The sequence below is a fragment of the Mesoplodon mirus genome (assembly GCF_964341445.2).
Source record: "Mesoplodon mirus genome assembly, chromosome: 2".
NCBI lineage: Eukaryota > Metazoa > Chordata > Mammalia > Artiodactyla > Ziphiidae > Mesoplodon > Mesoplodon mirus.
The window spans coordinates 88,688,053-88,713,133 of NC_138977.1; the positions used below are offsets into that span (position 1 = coordinate 88,688,053).

At 37.5% G+C, this 25,081-nt stretch overlaps 1 protein-coding gene across 10 annotated transcripts in view; it reads right to left on the reverse strand.

Moving 5' to 3' along the window:
* Positions 1-4,126: 4,126 nt before the first annotated feature.
* Positions 4,127-25,081, reverse strand: part of NFXL1 (nuclear transcription factor, X-box binding like 1) — a 56,193-nt gene continuing 35,238 nt past the window's right edge. For all 10 annotated transcript variants that reach the window (XM_082609132.1, XM_082609133.1, XM_082609125.1 and 7 more), the window contains 6 exons: positions 23,060-23,226; positions 18,839-18,908; positions 12,556-12,660; positions 9,049-9,135; positions 8,182-8,235; positions 4,127-5,697 (listed from right to left, as the gene is read on the reverse strand). In XM_082609132.1, the coding sequence (XP_082465258.1) occupies positions 5,524-5,697; positions 8,182-8,235; positions 9,049-9,135; positions 12,556-12,660; positions 18,839-18,908; positions 23,060-23,226 (657 nt within the window). In that variant the 3' untranslated portion in view covers positions 4,127-5,523. The remainder of the gene's footprint in view (positions 5,698-8,181; positions 8,236-9,048; positions 9,136-12,555; positions 12,661-18,838; positions 18,909-23,059; positions 23,227-25,081) is intronic.

Sequence of the window (25,081 nt, forward strand, 5' to 3'; positions counted from 1 at the left end):
AGAGAAGCAGCCAGCATCCCAGGAAAAGAGGAAAGCATGGCTAAAATAGATATGCTATCCCACGGCTTAACACTCATCTAGGATTTATTAGCTGCCAGATGAACAAAATTGAGTTCCTGCCCTCACAGAACTTCCTGGCATAATGAAAACATTAAACTGGGACTTCCCTGGTGGTCCAGTGGGTAAGACTCCTCGCTCCCAATGCAGGGGACCCGGGTTCAATCCCTAGTCAGGGAACTAGATCCCACATGCATGCCGTAACTAAGAAGTCCGCATGCCACAACAAAGACCCGGTGCAGACTAAATAAAAAATAATTTAAAGATAAATAAATACATTAAACAAACACAAACATGTAAACTATACTTACAAACAAATACTTACAAGTAATATAGGACTATATTTCAGGGAGTCAGAATGTGATATTTTTAGCTGAGATCTAAAGATGCGAAGCCTTTAAAATAAAAAATATATATATTAAAGAACAGAGCAAGAAACAGGCAAATTGGACAATTACCTATTGCAGGGAAGGAGAGCTTACTTAAACTAAGAAGGGAAAACAACGTGCCCATATCTGAAGTAATATATTCCAGCACACTGAAACATTCTGTATATGATAAAAGTAGGCCGTGCAGACATTCTGTTTGCTGTATACAACATTTCTGGGTCATCAATCTCTTACTCTAATATACTAGTCACTGGGAGAAGTCATAAGAGCCAGCCCATAAGAAGTTTCAAAGGAATTTTATTTCTAGCACCCTCACACACCTAGTGCTAGTTCCCCCCAGCCTCCAGGGCTGCCATTTGACTGCCCACATCCAGCCGGGTCTTCCTAGGGATAATACCCCCTCAATGACAATGACCACGTGAGCAAAAACTAAGGTGCCCCAGTTTACAATTTGTTTTTCTGACCTGTGAATCAATTCGTAAGAGAAGTTATGATGTTAAGTCACATTTATCTGTATTATTATAGCTAAGAATTTCTAAGTGCTACGTGCCAGGCACTTCACAAAGTGACATGTATATTTTTTGTTTTTAATTCTTGAAACAAACCTAGTTTCCTCTGATGTAAAATGAGAATAATAATAGCCCCGCTGCATAGGCTGTCATGGGGGTTAAGTAAATATAAAAAGTGCTTTAAAATAGTTGTAGACACATAATAATAGCTAACACTTACTGAACACTATTATTTCTCCTTCTTTCTATTTTACAGATGAGGAGGAAAATACATCTTACAAAAGTTAAATAATTGCCCAAGATCTCACAACTAGAAAAGGGTAGAACCAGAATTGGAGCCCAAGCAATCTGGAACTAGACTGACCTCTTAACCCCTACCTCCTGTAGTACAATTATTAAGACAGTAATGGAAAATGCCCCAAAAGCTTAGGGCCTAGAATGACACTGTGAATTCACTCATTCATCCATCAAATATTTATTGAGCACTGCAGTGGGTTGAACTGTGTCCCTCCCCAAAATTAATGTCCAACCGAAACTAAATATGTAACTTTCCTTATTTGGAAAGAGGGTCTTTGCCGGTGTAATTAGGCAAAATGAGATTATACTGGAGTAGGGTGGACCCTAACTATGGAGGGTGTTCTCCTAAGAGACAAAAAAGGACACATACAGACACGGAGAAGGCGGCCAACTGGAAATGGAGGCAACACTGGAGTGACGTATCTACGAACCAAGAAACGCCAAGGATTGACGCCCAAAACCAGAAGCTAAGAGAGGCATGGAACGGTTTCCTTCTCTGAGTCTCCAAAAGGAACCAACCCTGCTGACACTATGATTTTGGACATCTGGCCTCCTGAACTGTGACAGAATAAATTTCTGTTGCTTCAAGCCACTTTCTTTGTGATAATTTGTCACAGCAGCCCAAGGAAACTAATACCAGCATCTGCTATGTGGCTCAGCATGGTTCCCCACTCTGGAGTTACAGCAGTAAACAAAACTGCACCCCTGCCCTCATGGAGCTTTCCTTCTAGTGAAGGAGACAGATAATAAACAAATATAGAATACAGCGTTAGGTCCTATGTAGCGCTATGAGGAAAAAATATTGTATGAAGATAGAGAACACCAGATGAGGGTGGTTATTAGGGAATGTCTCTCTAGAGGCGTTTTAACTCGAATAAATCTGGATTGTGGAATTTTAGGCTGTATATGGGTAATTCTTCACAGCACCACTGAAATACATGCCCTTGAATTAACTGCAAATAAAACTTAGCAAGAACAGCAGATCAGCAAACAACAGACCTAAACTTGCTCAACAGACCAAGATTCTGAAACATGTGAAAAGGGTTTCCCAGAATGGACACACTTAAGAGTTTCTGGAAAGCAGAGGGGTTCCCAGCTCCACTCCTGCCAAATTCTCATCTCTTCTAGGACGTAGTAATCAGTACTCTGCTTTTCCCTCCTTCTATGAAGCTTGCTAACCTCAGAGGTAAACCCTAAGGTCTAAGGCTTAGACAGTGGTCTAATCACTGTCACTGAATAAAGAGGCAACTTCCACAGACCAAAGAGATACAGCTACCTTACATCAGCTCTAGCTCTAGAGCTCAGACTTCTGTCTCACTTCCCAGTACCCAGGGATGGACAAACCTAGCCGCCGGAGGAGTCCCCTGGGTCATCTGAAATAACACAAAGAGCCCAAATTTTTTATAGGTCATCTATAAACACTAACACAAATACTTATCTCTTTTTAAAAATTTTAACGTTCATAGCCATGAAGTTCAAGCATCAGACTTCTTTGCAAAAGGCAAACATTTCAATGTTTTGCTTCAGTAAAGCTCCTTTGGCAATTTCAGCAAAGATTACACCAATTTATTTGAAATTATTTGATTTTAATTTAGACTTGAATAGTGAAATTAATTGAAATACAAGCACTTAGGTGTTGGTCAATCCCTAAAAGTGTTTAAACTGAAAAATACTAAAAGATTTCAATATATATATTCCACAAATTTCAAACAGTAAGCTAATAAACTTTTATAATGACACAGTAAATAGGAAAATAAGGCCATCACATTCACATTTTTGCCTATGTCATTGTGAGTGGCTATTTGGTAACTCTTCAATTCCTTCTCTAATTGGCTTAGATTGAAGCAAAAAGGTCAACATGTACCGCTTTATTTCCCTCAGAACAAATTAACGTTAAGTATTTAAACAAAATTTCATTTCATTTTGACCTTAAAGAAATTATTTATTTCCTCCCCACTCCACTCATTGTGCAGCAGTTTCCGCAGCGTCCTCAGGCCACTCCTTCAGGGCAGTGGGGAACCGAGGGAACTGCAGGCCCGAATCACTGAGTCGAAGCACCACCAGCACCTCCACCCTGGGCTGCCTCCTGCTCGTCTCCCTCCCCGCTTTTACCCTTGATTCCTTAGGGTCTTCTCTCCACACAGCAGCCAGAAGACAGTCATCTTAAAAGAACAATGACCAACAACTCTTGCCCACATAAAACCTTCCAGTGCTGCCCACTGCAACTAGAAATAAACCCCAATTCCACAGCATGGTCTATCAAGCACACTGTGAACTGGCCCTGGGTGCTCTCTCCCCGTCACTCATTCAGCTCCAGCCACACCAGCCCTTCTGTCTGTTCCTCAGCTCTGCCAAGCATCTCCCAACTTAGTGACTTTGTACTCGCTGATTTCTCTCCCTCACAGACTCTTCCCTCAGATCTTCAAATATCCCCATCTCAGAGGGACTTTCCCAATCTAAACTAGCCAGTGCCTTTTCACCCCCCTCCTTCATCACTTTCTGTAACATTTCTCTCATTTTTTAACACCACTTATCATACACGAAATCACGTTCATTTTATTGTGTATCTATTTCCTGCCCCCTCTCTTCCACTCCTTAGCAGGTCCCTGAAAGGATCACCATTATCTCCAGTACCTAGAAGGTTCCTGGCACACAGTAAAGGCATATGTTGATTGAATAAATGAATGAACAGTTGGGCAACTTTGGGTTAATTAACTAAGCTCTGAGCTACTAGTCAAGCAAATAAAAAACAGCAAAAACTGCTTCATTTATCATTCACTCAGTCTCCCTCTTCCCCTCACTAGATTCTTCCCCACAAATCAGAAAGAAAACTTAGCAAGAACACAAGCCCAACAAAGAGGCATGAACTAGGCTTCAGGTTTGTTTATTAGGCCAAGATTTTGAAATACATGAAAAGAGCTTACCACATGGACACCTAACATTCATTTTAGAGTACAGTAAGGTAATGACTTGAGTGTAACAGCTCTAGTTTAGAGCTTCTGAAACACCAACCCAGTAACTCTAACATTGGGAAAGGTAAAAAAGAATTCTAAAATTAAAACAAAAATACCATAAAGAGAGGAATGACTGCCCTTCCACTTTAGATACCAGCTAACACTTGATTAAGGAACATAACATTAAAGAAATTGAGTTAAAGAAAGCAACATTTTAAAATCCTTCTTTGTACTTTTACCACTTCTACCACTTTTTAGTACCTATCAATTACTATGTTTTACATCAAGCATTAGAGTTTTATACCTTGATAAAATTATAGGTTCCTGAATATTTTAAATAGTAAATATTCTAGATTAAAAATTTGGTATGAAAAATTTTAATGAAAACATTAATTATACAAAAATTAAATAGCAAAACCATTTAAAATGACTTACAATTCAAACAGATTTGGCTTACTGATATTTCTCTATCAGCTTGTTTTCATAAGAACTTACTATTTCCAGCTGAAAAAAATCTACTTATACGATTGTGGTAAGAAGAAATGAGAATAAAGTACATAAAGCTCCTAAGCCTGTGCTCAGCATATATTGCTCATAAATATTAGTTTTTCTTTTATTATTACTTTTTATTATTACTTTGAAAAAACACATACAAGTTTTACAAAACATGTCAACTTCAGTTAAAAGTTTCTTATACAAGACATAGCCACATGTGAGGAATCTAGCCTGGCATTTTTTGAAAACAGTTATATTTTCCTCTGAGTGACATACTACCTAAAATTTTACTTCAATAACTGATAAAAATTCCTTACTAATAAACCAATTTCTGAAGTCTAATTATATAGCTTCATGTTATAATTTATGAGGTCTTTTAGAGGATATATATATTTTAAAAAGTACAAAGTTACACGATCAGGAAAAGTACCTTTTAATAAGTAACCAAAACATTGTGAAATATTCCTCTTACTACACATACGGCTCAGTTTCATCTTAATTTTGCCAAAAAAAAAAGATGGCTCTAAATAGTAAATGAAACAGTTATGTTAATACAAGGAAGCACAATGAACAACTAACATGTTACCCTGCCACTGGCTATGCCTTATGAAATATTTTACAATTTCAGTCATGCTTTTACTATTGCCACTTCTAGTATGCTAATTAAGATGAAGCTTAACATTCTGTCCTAACAACCGCTGGAAGAGAATAGAGAGATGAATGTGAATATATATCATGTTCTACAACATTCACTTTCTAATATTCCAAATTTAACAACTTATCGAAATCTAATCTGAGGTATATTAAGAGATCAAACATTTTTTAATCCACACCATGGGCTATGTACCATGCAAACACTAAAACCACAACTGCACACACTGGAAAGAGATAATATTTATATTTTTGCCACAGCGTTAGCTCAACTGCCACTTCATCTCTCTTCCTGTTCTTCTTCCGACGACCCTTCAGTCTGTTTTCAAAAGCCTCCAGTTCAGCCTAAATCAAAACAGTATCATTTTTATTAAATTCAATACACACATTGATTTAAAATTTTCCACTTAGATAAAAATAAATTTGGGAAATGTTTTAATAGTAATGGTATATAATAAACATATTGATTTGATTTTTTAAAAAAACATCTCTCCAATACTGATTGTATTCAACAAATTCAGAACTTAGGTAAGCAGAAAGGGAGCTAGGCAGTAGTGAAAGAGATGATTTCAGATTGAAGGCCTGCCTTTGATACTAAATACAGAAACATCTGATTTAAAAGATAGACATTAGTTTTATACATCAACACCATTAACCTATAATTAATGGGGCTCTATAATATAGAGCTTCTAGTAAGTACTAACAGATGACCCATTAGAATAAAGATACCTATAATTCTAGTTTTATACAATGCTGGTAATAAACATTACTGGCTTGTATGGAAGAAATTCAAGTGAGTGAAGAGAAAAAAGCTGCCAGAAATTGATTCCTCTCTGTCAAATACATTCCAAAACACAGAGTAAAAATTCTTCAGGGGAAAAACGCTTCATGCTTTAAATCAAAATGACTCTTTTAGAAAGTAGAATTATATAAAAAACTCATTCTAGAAAAGGATAACTAGATGACACTCATTATAAAGTACAGATTTTCAGTCTACTGTTAAGAACTTACTTATTAAACTTTAATGCATGATAATATAACATGATACACTACAGTCATTGTTATTAACTAAAACTGGATACTTATTAACTAAAATATATATGAAATATTCATGCAAGCCTCTGTAAATGTGTATTTAAAAGGAAACAGAAATTTCAGTTAACATATCCATGATTTTGCTCATAAACCACACGGAAGAAGACCTAACATATACTTAATACAAAGTGGCATTCTTCAAAGAACCAAAATGTCAGAATATTCTCAAGTAGTTGTTGATATACAGCAAAAGGTCAAAATATATTAAAAGCAGTCAAACTTGAGAACTACTGACACAGTAAAATAACTAATGCTTTAATGATGACTCACAGTCATCAAGCATGGTTTAAATTATTTTCTATACACTGTTTAAAAGGTGAGTAAATAGAGAATATGTTTAAGATTTCTACCCACAACTGTTTATGAAAAGGGGAGGAAGGGACACCCTAAACTCTTCTTAATAATTTAATCTCCCAGGGTTTTAGTCGATCCATATTTTACTGTATTAGCTCTGATAACTTATTTTTGGTATTAGGCAAACCAACTTTATAGAACCATAAAACACCAGAGGTCATTTTTTTTTTTTTTTTTTTTTTTTTTGCGGTACACGGGCCTCTCACTGTTGTGGCCTCTCCCGTTGCGGAGCACAGGCTCCGGACGCGCAGGCCCAGCGGCCATGGCCCACGGGCCCAGCCACTCCGTGGCATGCGGGATCCTCCCGGACCGGGGCACGAACCCGCGTCCCCCGCATCAGCAGGCGGACTCCCAACCACTGCGCCACCAGGGAAGCCCCACCAGAGGTCATTTTATCCCACCCTTGCTACCTGAGTTGTTTTTAATGCCCTCTCTCAAGTCATGCAAATTTCAATTTCTTCATTCATAAAGGCGACAGTTTGCATACAATATGCACTGCTTGATAAGTATAAAGCATCTCAAAATGCAAACTGACAAAAAATTACATGTCACTATTACAAAGTTAAGACACTCTTTGGAGTGTATGATCAATAAATACAGTATTTGAGCAAACGGGATATCAGGAATGTACTTGTTATCTAGGTAATAACAAAGAACAGATAAAAATCCTGCATTCAAGAAACTAATGGGGGGCTTCCCTGGTGGCACAGTGGTCGAGAGTCTGCCTGCCATTGCAGGGGACACGGGTTCGTGCCCCGGTCTGGGAAGATCCCACATGCCGCGGAGCAGCTGGGCCCGTGAGCCATGGCCGCTGAGCCTGCGCGTCCGGAGCCTGTGCTCCGCAACGGGAGAGGCCGCAACAGTGAGAGGCCCGCATACCGCATTAAAAAAAAAAAAAAAAAAAAAAAGAATCTAATGGGTAAGTAAGGGGATATATTATTAAAACAAATGTATTGGTTAGTAAACAGCACTTATTTGTCACAGATAACCTACAACTCAGTAAAACAGAACTCAAATAATTTTAGATGAGCGAAGACATGCACTGCAGAGGATGACTTAAAATGGATGCTGCCATGCCCTGACCCTCACCCCTCAACCAAAAGAGGAGTTATCTCTTGAGAATGGACGAAACTGGCAAGGAAGTAAATTGGGAATACACCAAATATCTGTGAACACACAAGGTCCCATGCTTCTTCAGAGGTTCAGTATACCTGGACTGAAGTAAGTGAATAGCTAATTTTTGTTTTACAGGAACTGTATTTTCAGTCCAGAACTGAGCTCACCAGATCCTAATTTGTATGTTTCCACATATCTTGTATTTGCATAAAAACTAACAATGATGCAAAGAGACAGAAGTTTGGGTATTTTTTGTTTAGTTACCTGTTGTCTTCGTTTTTCCTCTTCAAGAGCAGCTTTGGCTTCTGCTTCTTTGATCTGTTTATAGACATTTAAAACTAAGTTAACATTGTAATCATCAAATTTTATATAGAATTTTAACATCTTTCCTCCCAGGCTCCACTAACCCATAACAACTTCTGGGAGCTTTAAATTGAAAATTATTTAAAGAAACGTAAATGTTATATACCGAGAAGTGTTACCAAGGTACTATCTAACAGATAGGGAGTAAGAGGAGGTAGGTTCTTATACCTTATATAAACATTTCAGCTTAACAACTATAAGAGATATTAGATCACAATTCAAACAGTTACAACACTGTAAACTGAAATACTTTTAAAACTGGACTTTTTCTCTTAAGTTACCATACTAAGACTCTATAATAAATTATTGAATACCACTCTTTGCCTAGAGTTGAAATTGACCATTTTCCTAAAATGCCCTCTCTGGAAGGGAATCCTTAGTTTCAAACAAAACCAAGAGCCTACTCCTTGATTGGGTTGATGGACAGAAACAGTGATGCTAGAAGTAACCCAAACAGCAAAGAATCCCAAAACCTTATTTTTCTATTATTTTAACATAATTTTCAGGAGGCTTACACTAACATTAAGATGAATAACTATGTTCCAGAGCACATACACTAACTGGTACAGAGGATGGAAAAATCTAGTACACACCAGACCATAAAAAGCACACCTGAGGGTTCAAAATAGGCCAACAAACTAGGCTTTTATCACAAAAACAAAAAAGGATGAGATTTCGAGTTGTTCATAATAAGCACATAAATTAATGCACAAAATAAGTAGGGAAAGGTCGCTAACACATTAAAAATGACATTTAACCTGACATTACCTCAGATGCTTTCCGCTTCATTTCCTTGCATGTTATGTCACATCCTATGGAAATCTGATTTTCACGTACTTTGTTGCACTGCAATTCCTACAAATAAAGTTTTTAAAAATTTGATTTTAAAAGATTTTCCCTCAAAGTTGTAACTGTATGCCATAAAAAAGCAAAATTTCTCTAGCAGCTTAAGATTATGCATACTATTTAAGACGTGTTAATACTTAATAATGATATGGTTGCATGCATTAAATGTCTTAGTTCAAACAGTGATTATTCTCTACTCTTAGCTGCAAAAAAAGTGAATACCATAAAATTAAAACCATCCATTTAATAATCATTTACTAAACACCACTACCAACTTAGCTTCAATTTCATTTTTATTCTTCATTTTTATCTTTTCTTGTTATTCTTCTAAAGCTTCCAGGGAGGTACTAGAGTACTAGAGTAGTGCCATCCAACACAGCTTTCTGAAATGATGGAAATGTTCTAAACGTGCACTACTCACAAGGGTAGCACTTACCACACGTGGTGCCTGAGCACTCAAAGCATGGCTGCTGAAATCGAGGAACTGAATGTCATGTATTACTTAATGCTGATTCATTAAAATTCTAATTTAAATAGCCATATGCGGCTGGTGGCTACCAACTCAGTGTAGTTCTAGAGTTTTCTGGAGAGCTAAAAATTTTTCTCTCAACCATTTTATCTTTTTAAAAAATGTTTAGATGAAAATCATTCTAAAGCTTATATCTGTACTTCACCGCCTCCTTAATGGAATAATAAAAAATGAATCTACTCTTTTATTGATGAGGTGACATCAATACTATGATCAATTTGTGTACTATTCTGTAATAAAATAAGTGGTCCTTATTTTAAATAGTCCTAGACTTTGCTTTTGTAGATCTTTTATCTGCCTTTTATTCGTTCCATATTTTTTGCTGCCAGATGTCACTTTTGCTTTAAGTGTACCTATTTGTACCAGTTGCTCCTTTCCCACCACACCCTCAGACACTAGTTTTTTAGTTCAAATCTACCAGAGTTAGGAAATGAGATCATCAAATCCTGAGCAAAGTACATATACTTTAATGAAGCACTTTGTAGCACAGAATTTTGGCTGAGGTTGGTGATAAACACACCCTTGTCACCCAAGGACAGTCCAGACAAAGGAAAAATAACATGAACAAACATTAGAGACAAAAATAAATACTGTATGTTTGTGGACATGAAGTCTATCAGCCTGGAAGAAGGATCATCATATATTTTCTCATTCAAAAGGTACTTATAGAGTACCTGTTACATGAAAAGCACTGTATTAGGGACGGGGGATACAACAAGGAAAAAATTAATATGGTAAATGCTAAACTAATAATAATAATAGCTGCTACTATTTATTAAATATAGCATTCATTGTACTAAATGCTATATAAGCATTATCTCTTTCATTCCTTTCAATAAGCCTATGTATAAACTATTTTACAGATGAGGAAACAAGGTTACACATGTCCCTGGAATCACAAAGCTCTTAGTCATGAACCCAGCACAAAGTACAAAGAAAGCCAAGAGGAAGGAGCACCTAAGTCTTCCCAAAGGAGGAAGAGGAAGGAAAACCTCCCTAAACAAAGAAATGTTTGCCCTGAGTATTAACAGGATTCTAGTAAGCAGAGCAGTAAAGGAAAAAAACAAATATATGGCCACAGATTAAAGGGGAAATAGCAGATGTGTTAGGGCACTTAAGTAATGGATTCACAGAGATGACTGCCAGGGGATGAGACTGGACAAGCAAGCAAAGGTAATATCACAGATCCCCCTTTATGTGAAGTCTCTATATATGTACACCTTCCTTATAAAGTGCATATTTTTTCCCAAGTGATGAAGTACCATGACGAACTTAGATTGGAAGTATTACAATTAGAGGCAAGGAAATCTGTTATGAAGCTGTTTTCAAAGTCCAAGAATAATCTGCTGTCAGAGTTCGAATGGATGGCAAACTGCACTCAGACAGTAAGATGAGATTTCAGAGAAAACTTGAGAGACATTTCAGACTAAAAGTGATTTGACTGAGTACTGATTTTCATATAAAGGTGGTCCATTTAAATATCTAACACTTAAGGATCCAACTCCAGAAAAGCTCAGGCCTATAAATTTAAATTCAGAAGTTACCTGAATCCAGGAAATTATATAGTAGGAGCTATAAAAGTAAATGAAAAGCAAAGGTCCTCAATAAAAGCAAAACATTTTCAATAAATATTTGCTGAATGGATGAATAAATGAGTGAATTGAAAGAGAAAGGAGAGTAGCTTTAGGGAACAACCATAAGAATATGAAGGCAAAAAAGGCGTTACAACTATAACTGAGAAAGGGAAAATCAGAAGTCAAGAAAGAAGAAATCTTCAAAGGAGTCAACAGTGTCAACAGGAAAGTCAAGGAAAAGAACTGACCTTTAAGAGTTCAGTGAGATTCTTCAATCCTAAGTTTTGCTAAATGGTATGTAGTTTGCTTCCACTGAGCTTTCCAATCATTAGCTTTTGCCCTTTTACTCCTTCATTACCAGTATTTTATCTTAAAATTAACTCTCTCCAAATTTGAATGTTATTGTATAATTTTATAAGGCTACTTGTGTGTGAGGTCTTTTTAAGGCAACATGTTCACAACATAATACTGATGGTAAAAAAATGTCGTAAAAGGCTTCCCTGGTGGCGCAGTGGCTGAGAGTCCGCCTGCCGATGCAGGGGACACGGGTTCGTGCCCCGGTCCGGGAGTATCCCACGTGCCGCGGGGCGGCTGGGCCCGTGGGCCATGGCCACTTGGTCTGCGCGTCCGGAGCCTGTGCTCCGCAACGGGAGGGGCCACAACAGTGAGAGGCCCGCATACCACAAAAAAAAATCATAAGTAAGAGCAACAAAGGTTAATTTCAGACCATTTCTTAAATCATGAAACTTACTTTATTATTCACATTGTGCATCTTGTGCAAAGACCTCAAATCTAGAAAACACTGATTCTATCCAAAAAAGGACACTGAACTCAGTTCCAATATAAAATAATCCTCTTTTACTATTAAATTGCAGAAAACTAAATTGCCAAACAAAGCTGATTTTTTTTGTGTGTGTGTGGTACGCGGGCCTCTCACTGTTGTGGCCTCTCCCATTGCAGAGCACAGGCTCCGGACACGCAGGCTCAGCGGCCATGGCTCATGGGCCCAGCCGCTCTGTGGCATGTGGGATCCTCCCGGACCGGGGCATGAACCCGTGTCCCCTGCATCGGCAGGCGGACTCTCAACCACTGTGCCACCAGGGAAGCCCCAAAGCTGATTTTTAAAATAAGCATTTGCAGAAATAGATATGCCAATAATAAAAAGATTCTAAGAAATAAGACCTTAAAATTAAGTCAAAAAAAAATAAAGTCAAAGAACTACCAAAATACAGACTCCCCCTCCCTGCCAAAAAAAACCCCCTACAAAACAACAAAACCAACAAAAATGTACACAGAAAAGAATTTTCAATAACTTAAAATATTTACCTTTTTAATTCTTTTACAAGGACATCTAAGTTTCACCTTTTGGTTGCAATTAAAGGGACATTCACCAGGATGGCACATTTCTTTGCATCTATGACCACAAGGAAGCTAAAATAAAACCAAAATAAAACAATTATATATTTATATTTTAGTCATACTCTACCTCCCCTTTCCCCAGCAACTATTTTAAGAAAAAGTCCATTACAATAGGGTCAATAAATCCTGGATAATTGGCTGATTTTTCAACATTTTTCTTTTGGATATAAATTACCTTAATTCCCAGAAATGCTCAATATTCTCCCTGGTTCCACTCTAACAGTACATCTTACATCACTCTTGAGGCTAGTTAGAGCCATGTGACTAAGTTCTGGCCAATGGAATGTAAGCATAAGTGCTTTTGTGCCTTAAAGCTTCTCAAGGGCACACATCCATGTTCTTCCCTCCCAATGTGCTGGAAATGAGGATATCTAGAGCAATAGTGGGGCCCATGACTCAAAGAGAGCAGAGCTGCCCTGCTAACTTGGGTCCCTGGACCTATACGTGGAGCACTGTGACACATCCACCTTCCCTTGTACTGTTATGTGAGAAAGAAAGAAAATTTCCCTGTCCTTAAGCCACTGTATTGTGAAACAACTACTTAGCCATTTATTCTAAAAGGCTTGCAACTATGTATTAAAACATACTAAACAGATAGCCAAACCAATTCAGTAACTGCCAGGATGTCTATGTGCTCCTTGACTTTAATAATTTACTATATCCTCTGATCCCAGTCAACCTTTCAGATGAAAGGGTTCTCTCCTTCTTTCTATTCAAATCTTATGCAAAATTCGACACACAGCTTAAATCATCATAAAAGCATGATATGAGTTTGCCTACATTTGAACAATAACAGTAATAACACAAGAAATCTATTTCTAAACTGTTGTGACATTGCTTGTATTATCTTGAACTTAAAAAAAAAATTTTAAGCACTTCATATATTTCTGTCTCTCTAACCAGAGTGTAAATAAAAGATACCCATTGGTTAGTGGTTAAATTCCAAAATCAGACTGCCTGGAACTGAATCCCAGACTCTCTGTTGACTAGGTAAGGGTCCCTGGGTAAGCCACCTGACTTTTCTGTGCTTCACATGTAAAACTGGGAAAAGTAATGGAACTTTATAAAGCTGTTGTGAGGATTAAATGTGCTTAATATATTTAGCTATCATAATAAAGGTTATTATTGTAAGTTAGTTAAGGGCAATGGCCTTATATTTCTTTGTGTCTCTCATATTCATTAACAAAGATATTTAAAAGTAGTGGACACCTCAATTAACATCTGAATCCTGAATTCTAACCTTTATGATTCACCAGATTGATCCTTCAAACTACTGACTCTACCACCTACTTTAAGAAATTCAGAATCCTTTCCCATCATCTTTAGTCTCTCTCTAGTATGCAACCAGGTTTCTTTTTCTTTAATTTTTAGCTGAGACATTCATACCAAAACTAAATTTGGATCACTCACACTGCATTTTCACTAATCCTAGCATAGTGCAGTGCTGCTAGAATGAGCATTCCTGGGCCACTTCAGTTTTGCTTTTCTCTGCATCTAATACTAGGCTCTCAATACTGCTTAACATGCTCAGTATTTATTCACTATCAAATACCTGCCTCAGAGTGGCTGCTTCAAGTATCCTTCACTTCACTCTCACCTTCATTCCTGCCAGTGCCTCTAGCTTGACTTCATAAACAAGACAAACATTTGGCATTAGCTCACCATCTATCCTTTTTCCCCCTCAAAATATGTCTCTACTACCTCTTGTTCCTTCCTTGATCGGGGAGGTAATTACATCAGTCATCTTCTCTAAAACTAACTAACTACTTTAACTTCCAATCAGTGATTTTGAAGTGGAAAGTGAATAGGGAAGCATATCAGAATCAGTAAGTGAAAATCTTTCTGAAATTAAATAGAATCGTGGCTACAGTGTGGTCTCTTACTGATCAGTGTTCTATCTCTTCAATGTGCTGGGACTTATGAAAGGTTAAGAACCATCAGTCTAGATGTTCTATCTTTCTTCCTCCTAAAAGACCTCATGCTCACTCTTCACAATTTCACCAACATCTTGAAAGTATCTCTTTTCTCTGGCTGGGTCTTCTGCCTTCAAAATGCATCTCTTTTCTCTAAATCCTTCACTTGATCCTGTCATCCCATTTGACAATTATTCCATGAATCTCCTTGCCTTCCACGTCCAATGCTGGTAGAAGCTGAAGACATAAATTGGGATGGCTGCCAGATTCACCACAATTCCCCCAGGAGCCATGGCCACAGCTAAGCTACCCATCCCTGTTCCCTGCTTGTTGCCGCCTGTGTTAAGGGAGCCCCTGGACCCCAGGTGGGCCAGATTCTCTCTACTGACCACGTGAAAACTTGAAAGGGAGAGGTGCTGGCTTGAACACAGTCATCTCGCTACAGAGACCCCTGAGCTCTTGCTGCCAAGCCCCTTGGGACTGCCTAGCTACTGCCCTTCCCAAAATTTGGCTGTACAGCATTTCCTTCAGAATCTGTGAACTGTCCCCCAATATCCTCCAAATAGATCTTGTTTTTGCAATAAGTTAGCCAAACTTATTCTGTAGATTGCAAGGAGGAGAACTGAAACTCATACAGAAGTATACTGTGCTCATGTCCAATATATGTCCCACAGGCAAAGTAATGCCCTTAGTCCTGAAAAGGTATTCAAACTCATGAGTAATCATGGAAATGTAAACTAAAATCATGAGATGCCATAAGATTGGCAAAAATTTTTAAATTTTGACAATACCAACTATTGCTAAGGATATGAAACAAAAGGAGCTAGAAAATCCTGATGGTAAACTGGAAAATTTACTGGTTACATATAATTATTTTGGAAATCAGTATGACTTTAAGTTGAAATTACACATTCCCTATGACCAACCAACTGCACTACAAGAGAAATCTATACACATAATACCAGAACGTACAAACAAGAACATTCATAGCAGTATAACAACTCTACCTATCTACCTACAGTAAAATAAATAAACTACAGTATATTCACTATGGAGTAAATGGACTACAGCCACACGTAATAAAAATGACAAGCACAATGTAGAGCAAACAAAGCAAGTCACAGAAGTTCATACTTTTGAACTTTAAATATAAAATTAGGCAAACAATCAATATTGCCTCCAGATATACACATAGTAAAAACTTTCATTTACAGTAAAAATTATAAATTAAAGCAAGGAAATAATTATTATAAAAGGCAAATGGTGGTAACAGAATAGAGAGTGGGAACTACACTAAGAAAGGAACTTTGGTAGACTTCTGAGATGTAGCAACGCTAAATTTTTTGACCTAGGTGGAGTTACATGGTGTTCACTTTTTAACCATTTGTTAAACTGTACATATATGTGTTATGTACTGTTGAGTATGTAATAATTTCATTATTAAAAAAATCAAATCACATGACCATTTTCCTGTTAGATGTGCAAGTATGTATTATCTCAAAAGCCAGGTTATATTTTGAAAGAGCAGAAAAGTAGTCCCAAAGAAAGTTGATTAGAATGTATAATATATAGTGACTGTATCTTCATTATAGATTTCACAGCAAAAAACAGAGGTTTTTCTAAAACATTCAACCTTGATATTCATTTAAAGATGAGATATCCTACCCCTTCCACTCATAGTGAGATGGTTTTCTTCTACTCTACTCAGCCCTTAATATCATTCTGCTAGCACTCTGGTTAAGTCATACCAAATGGCTTACCAATAAGCAACACGGTCTAGTTCAAAATGTTTCATTTTAATCCCAATAATTTAAAAATTTAAAAAGCTCTCTTTAAAAATAATTAAGGAAAGCTTGAAAATCAATATTATTTGTGGATAAATACCCATTCCATAATCACCATAGCCAGCACATCTATAGCACTTACCATACACTAAGACCTTTACATGTTATTAACTCACTTAATATTCAGCACTCTAAACTGAGTATTACTATTGCCCCCATTTTACACATGAACAATCTGAGATACAGAGACATTAAACAATTTGCCCAAGTAAAAAATAGAAAAGCTTGCATAGGAATGATAAAACCAAATTCAGAAATAATTTTTAAAAGTAGAATTGTATATGTGGGGCACAATTTAAATAAAGGTGCAGTTCTTAATATCTTTATATTTCCTTTTAATTTAATTCAAACCTAACTGAACAGTCCAATAGACACATAGAGTGTATATCAAAGAAGTAGTGGAGCTGGAAGGACATGCCTATGCCATTCCCACAGTTCACACTTACACTCACACTCAATATACATTTACCAACTACCTAATATGTACAACCAGGGAACCAGAGACTGGATATAAAGACAAACATGACATAGTTCCTGCCCACAAGAAATCTACAGTATGGAAAGGGGAGGAGAAAGCAAACAGGAATTTATCAATGGATCAGAATTTGTCATAATCCCATACCGTAACTCCAAGTCTAAGATATCTATGGCAGATTCAAAAAGACATAGTTCTTGGTTGATCCAGTGTATGACTTGATACCATAGCATACTGGTTCTCAAAGTGTGGTGCCAGACCAATAGTATCACCCTTATATAAGAGCATATTAGAAATGCAAATTCCTGGGCCTCCACTCCAGGCCCACAAAATCAGAAACTCTGGGGTGGGGCCCATTAAGCTATTTTAACAAGCGCTTGAAGTGATTCTGATGCACACTAGAGTTTGAAAACCACTGCTGTAGTCTTATCAATGTCAAGAGAACATAAACTAGAATGAGTTCTATTAACCACAGTAATACTCACCTGTCCACCCCTAGACTGTTCTAAACTGTAACAGCCATTTGGATTGTTCCCAACCTAAGAATACATTTTTCAAGAAAGCCCAAGGAGACACTAGCAATACCAGGGGCTCCAGAATGGCCTAGATCCCAAAAATGATGAGCATGAGAAAACATTTTTTAAATAAATAGTGCCCACTCATCTCCAGTCCCACCAAATGGCGTAACAGGATCACAAACGAATCATAGCCAAGGCAATGCTAAATTGTAAATTAGCAATCCCTGAATTCAATTTTATTTCTAACTGCAACCTCATACTGTGTCAGATTAAAAATAAAACATTCTCAACTACTTATTGCCTGGAATTTTAATCTGGACAGAAGAAAATTTATTTTAACAAGGGAAAACTTAGAATTTGAAGAATTCAGAAAATTAAACTTGAAATATCCCATGCCTCTAGTTTCACTCATATAACAAAGACAGGATTATTAAAATAATCATTTATTGCTTGAAATGTCTCCCTTTTTGTAATCTTACATAACTTTAAAAATTTGCAGGTTCAATTTCCAAGTTGTTAAACAGTATTCCATAAAAAGTGTCCAAAGTTTTAGTTAAAAGGAAATACTGTAAACAAAAAGGCATATCATGAATTGATTTCTCTTTTTATTTAATCAAAGAGACAAAACTGTATTTAAGACTTTGTTGTCATCTCTTCCGATTCTAAACAGGATGAGAAACACTTAGATAAGTATATAAAGACAAAGAATTAAAATAAAAGAGGTGCTATTAGTACATCTATAAGTCAAAAGAATTCCTTTATAAATGTCCACCCAAATCAAATAGCCGTCACTTCCCTACACCCGACAACAGCAAAAAAGGAACAGCCTAACTGTTAAATTGGCCAAGGAGAGATAGACTACTTTAGTTTCTCAAATCATTGCTGGGATAAATCACCAACCAGTGAGTTTTTACCTTTTTACTCTGAACAATTTTTCTGAACCACTTTCGATAAATTAGTTTAAATACAACGCATATACAAGCACAAGAATCTCTAAAAGCAAAACTTTATATATGAATGCTTTATATTAATTAATTCAAGATAATAATGAGCTTTAAAGTTTATATATATACACACACACACACGATCTGTTTTTTCTACTGTGGATTTACTGTCCAATTGCCCATGAGACACACGGTTCTTGATCTACTTATATTTTAAGGTGGGTAAACATTAGGTCAATATTTATTGTATAAAGTACATAAGCTATCTTTAAAACTGCTTAAAAAAATCTTCAGTCATTCCTGGTCCTAATATCCCCAAATTTCACATAGAGATGTGCTTCTACCCTAACCATACGTTTCTACAGACATCAATCACATTTCCCTTTCTGTACCCACATTTCTAGGGGCCCAGAAAAGACCTGGAATAGGATGACCAAACAATAAAAGAGAAACAATGCCTAAGAAATACAATGTAAAAGTTTCTAGTAAATCTTACCTCTTTAGGACACTGATTTTTGCAACAACTAAGGAGGTTCTTTTCATTTACATCAGCTGTGGTTACTTTTCTAAAAAGATGAGAGGAAGTTTTGATGACATTCAAACAAAAGTCCGTTTTATAGTATGGTTTTTCTAAAAAATAACTCAATTTCAAACATATCCATAAAATTATCTTATTTACTTCATTTTTTAAAGAAATATTTTAATTGTATCTCATCTGTAACATCCTCAAATTACTTAACTGTTTTTTTTTTTTTTCTTTTGCGGTACGTGGGCCTCTCACTGTTGTGGCCTCTCCCGTTGCGGAGCACAGGCTCCGGACGCGCAGGCTCAGCGGCCATGGCTCACGGGCCCATCTGCTCGGCGGCATGTGGGATCTTCCCTGACCGGGACACGAACCCGCATCCCCTGCATCGGCAGGCGGACTCTCAACCACTGTGCCACCAGGGAAGCCCCTACTTAACGGTTTTGATAATTCAACCTTCTAGCCCTGTATCTTCCACCATCAAGTCAAATGCCAAAAATGGCATCTGCTGCAAAAAGGAAGTACAAAACACACACAAAATATCACCTACGCCTGGCCTTTCTTTAACAGTTCCTGCTAGTTATCTCTCCCTGTACATCAATCATTATTCATAATTATAATTCTTCGTAAAGCTTCTACATAAAAGATTTAAAACTAGTGGTTCAATATGTTACTTAAAAATTGACTGAGGGCTTCCCTCGTGGCGCAGTGGTTAAGAATCTGCCTGCCAATGCAGGGGACACGGGTTCGAGCCCTGGTCCGGGAAGATCCCACATGCCGCAGAGCAACTAAGCCTGTGCGCCACAACTACTGAGCCTGCGCTCTAGAGCCTGCGAGCCACAACTACTGAGCCCACGTACCACAACTACTGAAGCCCCACGCCTAGAGCCTGTGTTCCGCATCAAGAGAAGCCTGTGCACTGCAACGAAGAGTAGCCCCCGCTCGCCATAACTAGAGAAAGCCCGCATGCAGCAACAAAGACCCAACTCAGCCATAAATAAATAAATAAATAAATAAATAAATTTATCAAAAAAAAAAAAATTGACCGAGAGAAAATGCTCACTCAGATTCACTTCTAAAGAACAGGGGAAAAAATGTTACTTCAAATTGAGGAGTTTAGGTTATTCAGTGGGAAGTGCAGTAAGCTTATTAGAATAACTTTTTTCAGTTGATTTTGGATTAAGCTATCTATTAATGTTAGAAATTGATTAAGATCATTTTAGATCTGTGCTTTTATATCTGTTTTCAGTGCGTAATTCAGAAAAAGTCCCAAACACCAATGAATGAAACTACTTCCTAACAGGCAGCTCAACAGTAGACACTGCATGAGTCAGTAAACAGTGACAATCTAAAAATCCCCATCACCTGTGTCTCACTTTACTCTTCTCCATTACCTTCCTTCTCCTTTCCTTTATTCTTTCTTTTCCTGTTCCCTTCACTAGACGTAACTGCCAAAATATACCATAAGTTTAACCTCACTAATGTCAAAACTATTAAGTATTTGTATCAAATAAGCTATAAATGTACTCTAAGATACCACATGCAATTTTCCCGGCAAAGTTGCACGTAATAATAACAAAGTTTTTACTCTGGCTCTATTAAAGTTGTATATTTTCATTCTTACAGGTAAGGTGCTCACCTCTTAAGAGCTAATATCACTTTGTTCCTGTTACTCTATCATTAGGAACAAGCTTTTCAAGGCCTGCATCTTTTATATCTAATTTCTACAGAAGAAATTACATGAAGCAGAAAAGGACCAAAAGGAAAAGATGACTTATGAAATTATTCACTGAACTGAAAGTAAATGAAATTATCAGAACAAATACTGAGACTGAAGAATTTTATATAAAAACATGTACTTTAAACGTGCATTGAAGAAACAGAAGAAGCAACTCTGGATAGCTATGGTAATGGAAACCACCTCAATCCAAATATACCCACACATTTCCCCCTAAAATCATTCAGTTCATTAATAACAAACAAAATCACTCAAATCCCATGACCTCAGCAAAGCCAGAAGACAGAAATTTCTACAAACTTCAAATTACCTGTAAGTAGAAAAATAAACACCAATTCCTAGCAGAGCTATTTCTCATGCGCCCATATAGCAAGTCTTTTCAGAGAGCTTGGTACAGTTCTGGAAAAACTGAGCAGAAAAGAGAAGAGGGGCACTGAGCTAACATCACACCAGAAAGACAAAGTCCACCATAAATGTAAAAATACTGAAAAAGTCTTGGTGGATCAGAGCACCAACTAAAGAGAAGAGACTTTAAAAACTGCGCAAGAATCAAGGAGCCAATATTGGAAAGGCAACACTCTGCGGAACAAGACAGTAAAAAGGGAATGTACCCTTTGGAGATGACATGACAAAGGGAAAAAGAAAAAAGAGAGGGAAATTTAGGACCCTGAAAGACCAAAGAAAACAACATCTTGGGACTTCCCTCGTGTACCAATGGTTAAGAGGTTAAGACTCCCGTGCTTCCACTGCAGGGGATACGGGTTCAATTCCTGGTCAGGGAACTAAGATCCCTCATGCTGAGGGGCACAGCCAAACAAAACAAAACAAAACAAAACAAAACAAAACAAAACAAAACTACCTCTTCTCATCAGTCATCACCCATTAATAAAGCAAAATTGTCCTCTTAACTCTCCCTACAAAACTTATAAAACTAAAAATTATAATTTTTTAAAATTTCAACAAAATAATTTTAATATTTAAAAAGAATAAAATTTGGGCTTCCCTGGCGGCACAGTGGTTGAGAATCTGCCTGCCAATACAGGGGACACAGGTTCAAGCCCTGGTCTAGGAAGATCTCATATGCCGCGGAGCAACTGAACCCGTGAGCCCCAACTACTGAGCCTGCGCGTCTGGAGCCTGTGCTCCGCAACAAGAGAGGCCGCGACAGTGAGAGGCCCGCACACCGCGATGAAGAGTGGCCCCCGCTCGCCGCAACTAGAGAAAGCACTCTCACAGAAACGAAGACCCAACACAGCCAAAAATAAATAAATTAATTAATTTTTTTAAAAAAAGCAAAATCCATAAAAGAAAAAAAATTAAGGACTAAAATTTAAAAAAAAGAATAAAATTTGACTTTCCAATTTAAAGCATGAGCCCAGAGTATAAGAGACAAAAACAAATTTAAGATAATATTAACAGGCATTTTTCTGCAAGTATTTATGCTCAAAAAATCAGACATAAACTCATATTCTCAAATTTAATCTGAGGGCTTCCCTGGTGGCACAGTGGTTAGGAATCTGCCTGCAAGTGCAGGGGACGTGGGTTCGAGCCCTGGTCCGGGAAGATCCCACATACCGTGGAGCAACTAAGCCTGTGCATCACAACTACTGAGCCTTCGCTCTAGAGCCCGCGAGCCACAACTACTGAAGCCCGTGCTCCTAGAGACTGTGCTCTGCAACAAGAGAAGCCACTGCAATGAGAAGCCCATGCACGGCAATGAAGAGCAGCCCCCACTCGCCACAACTAGAGAAAGCCCATGCACAGCAACGAAGACCCAATGCAGCCAAAAATAAATAAATTTTACAAATTTATATATAAAAAAATTTAATCTGAGTAAAATATACTTACAAAAAACCCACTTTATAGACTTAAGTGAAATGGAGCTGAACAAGTTAGGTTAATTACATTTGATCATGATTAAACAGAAAAAAATGTAATTTTTTTCTCCCTCTATATAATCCACAAGCAAAAAATTTCATTTTTAAGTAAGGAAAATATAGAGGTCATATCCTAGTATGATAAATGCCACAACAGCAACATTTGTAATAAACAAAAGCTACCTTTTAAATCTATGATTTAAAAATTGTGCCTAAGTAACTATGTGCAAGTCAACTTTTGATCCAACAAAACTCTGACGCTGTTATTTGAACAATCTGCTATAGGAGTGCTTCTCCTGTTTTTTTTTAAAGCAAATTTTTTTCTAACAAAATCTTATACAGAATCCCCAAGTGGAAAAAAGCAGAACTGTCCTGGTTGAAATCAAGGTAAAGTATCTAGAAGATGAAATAGTCTACATTTCTTTCTTCCAGATCTCTACTGGAAAATCTAGGTCTCCAGCCCCTAAGGACCACACTGAAAAATATTCCTTAAAGTATTCTATAAAGGGTTGTGAATTATGAAAATATACCAGTTAAAATCATTTTAGTAAAACAAGAATATTTCTTCAGTCCACTTACCTACATTCCACATAAAGACTTGTGATCTTGCAGTGACATTTTACTCTAAGCATCTGAACACAGGGAGGACACTCTCCAGGGTGACATGGCAAAACACACGGATGAGGACAACCTGGCGGCCGTGATTTAGAGCACCCTTCTTCACATTGAAGGCATTCTGGGCCAGCCTGATAAGTACGAAGGAAAACGTCATCTAAATACAGAAGTCTAACATTTCTATATATGTTAAAGTTATTAAATTTATATATCCCATTAAAAGAAAGTACTTCTGTAGCTCTTAGAAATACAGTTAATAAAATGGTGCCATGCTTTCACTCTTTAAAAATATTCAAAATGAATAATAGTAAGATCATCAATAGGACCATTATTCACAAAGATTTTTATGTCTACAAACCTCATTTGATCAAACTGCCTCACCTTTAAAATGGACTTGTGATTACGTGAAGCATCCCTATTAAAATGTAAATTACTTCTTAGTCAGTGGCAGAAAAAAAAAACAGAGTAAAAACATTTTCCACCCAAGAAGCATGATCATCACCTAGCTAAAAAAGCAACACACAGGCTTCCCTGGTGGCGCACTAGTTAAGAATCCGCCTGCCAATGCAGGGGACGCAGGTTCAAGCCCTGGTCCGGGAAGATCCCACATGCCGTGGAGCAACTAAACCCATGCACCATAACTACTGAACCTGTGCTCTAGAGCCTATGCTCCACAACAAGAGAAGCCACCACAATGAGAAGCCTGCACACCACAGCGAAGAGTAGCCCCCGCTCGCCACAACTAGAGAAAGCCTGCGCGCAGCAACGAAGACCCAGTGCAGCCAAAATTAAATTAATTAATATAAAAAAGAAAATTAATTATCTCTCTTTCATAACCAATTTAAAAAAAATCACTTGGGAATCTTGTTAAAATGCTGAGGCGGGGCCTGAGATTTTGCATTTTTAACAAGATTCCAGGTGATGCCAATGCCACTGGTCTGCAGACAACACTCTGAGTGGCAAGGGTCTGTAACATACATAATATAGAAGAAATGCATGTGTATATCTACGTATGTGTTACTATATACATATACATGTTTTCTGTTTTATTCGTTTTTGATGACAGACTTTCCTCAAAGAGAAAATATCCTCATTCTTCTTTCAATCAGTCAAAAAATATTTCAGGGCCTCCCTGGTGGCGCAGTGGTTGAGAGTCCGCCTGCCGATGCAGGGGATACGGGTTCGTGCCCCGGTCTGGGAGGATCCCATATGCCGCGGAGCGGCTGGGCCCGTGAGCCATGGCCGCTGGGCCTGCGCGTCCGGAGCCTGTGCTCCGCAACGGGAGAGGCCACAGCGGTGAGAGGCCCGCATACCGCAAAAAGGAAAAAAAAAAAAAAAAAAAAATATTTCAGCCCATGTTTGCTTGTGAAATATACACCATTGCGATTGCCATCACCTTCACACCTTTCCCCAGTTAACCACATTCCCACTCACTACAGCCAATGAATTAGGGTTGTATTTGCTGCTAATGGTATCAATCAGAGCCATCCCACATAAGAATAGTATTGACTGAACTGAGATCTGAGGGTAAGGCAAGGGAAGGAGAGAGACTAGAGCAGAGGTAAGAAGCAAAAGAGCTTTGATTTCAGTTAATTCAATAAACATTTATTGAATACCTGCTGTGTTAAAGGCTCTGTGCTATACCTCAAGGTAGAAACTGCATTAAAAATTCCAAAGGCATTTGGGTCAAGAGAGACCTATTAGGAGCCTTTCTCCAGTGGGTCTCAATTGAGATGTTACAGTAAGGAATTAATTTTTAAAGTTTCTGAATTATTTAACCTTTAATACATAAATTAGAATGATTGCAAAGTTATCCCCCAAAATAATATAATTTCCACTCACTTACATTGCAGTAGTCTTCCCTGAGTGGGAGATAGGGTGGATTTGTAGCTAAATTGAGAAGAATTGCACATAACTTATAACCCATATTTTACCACAGGCACTGACTGCCTAGGAAGCCATGTTGGGGTAATCCAAGGTAATTCC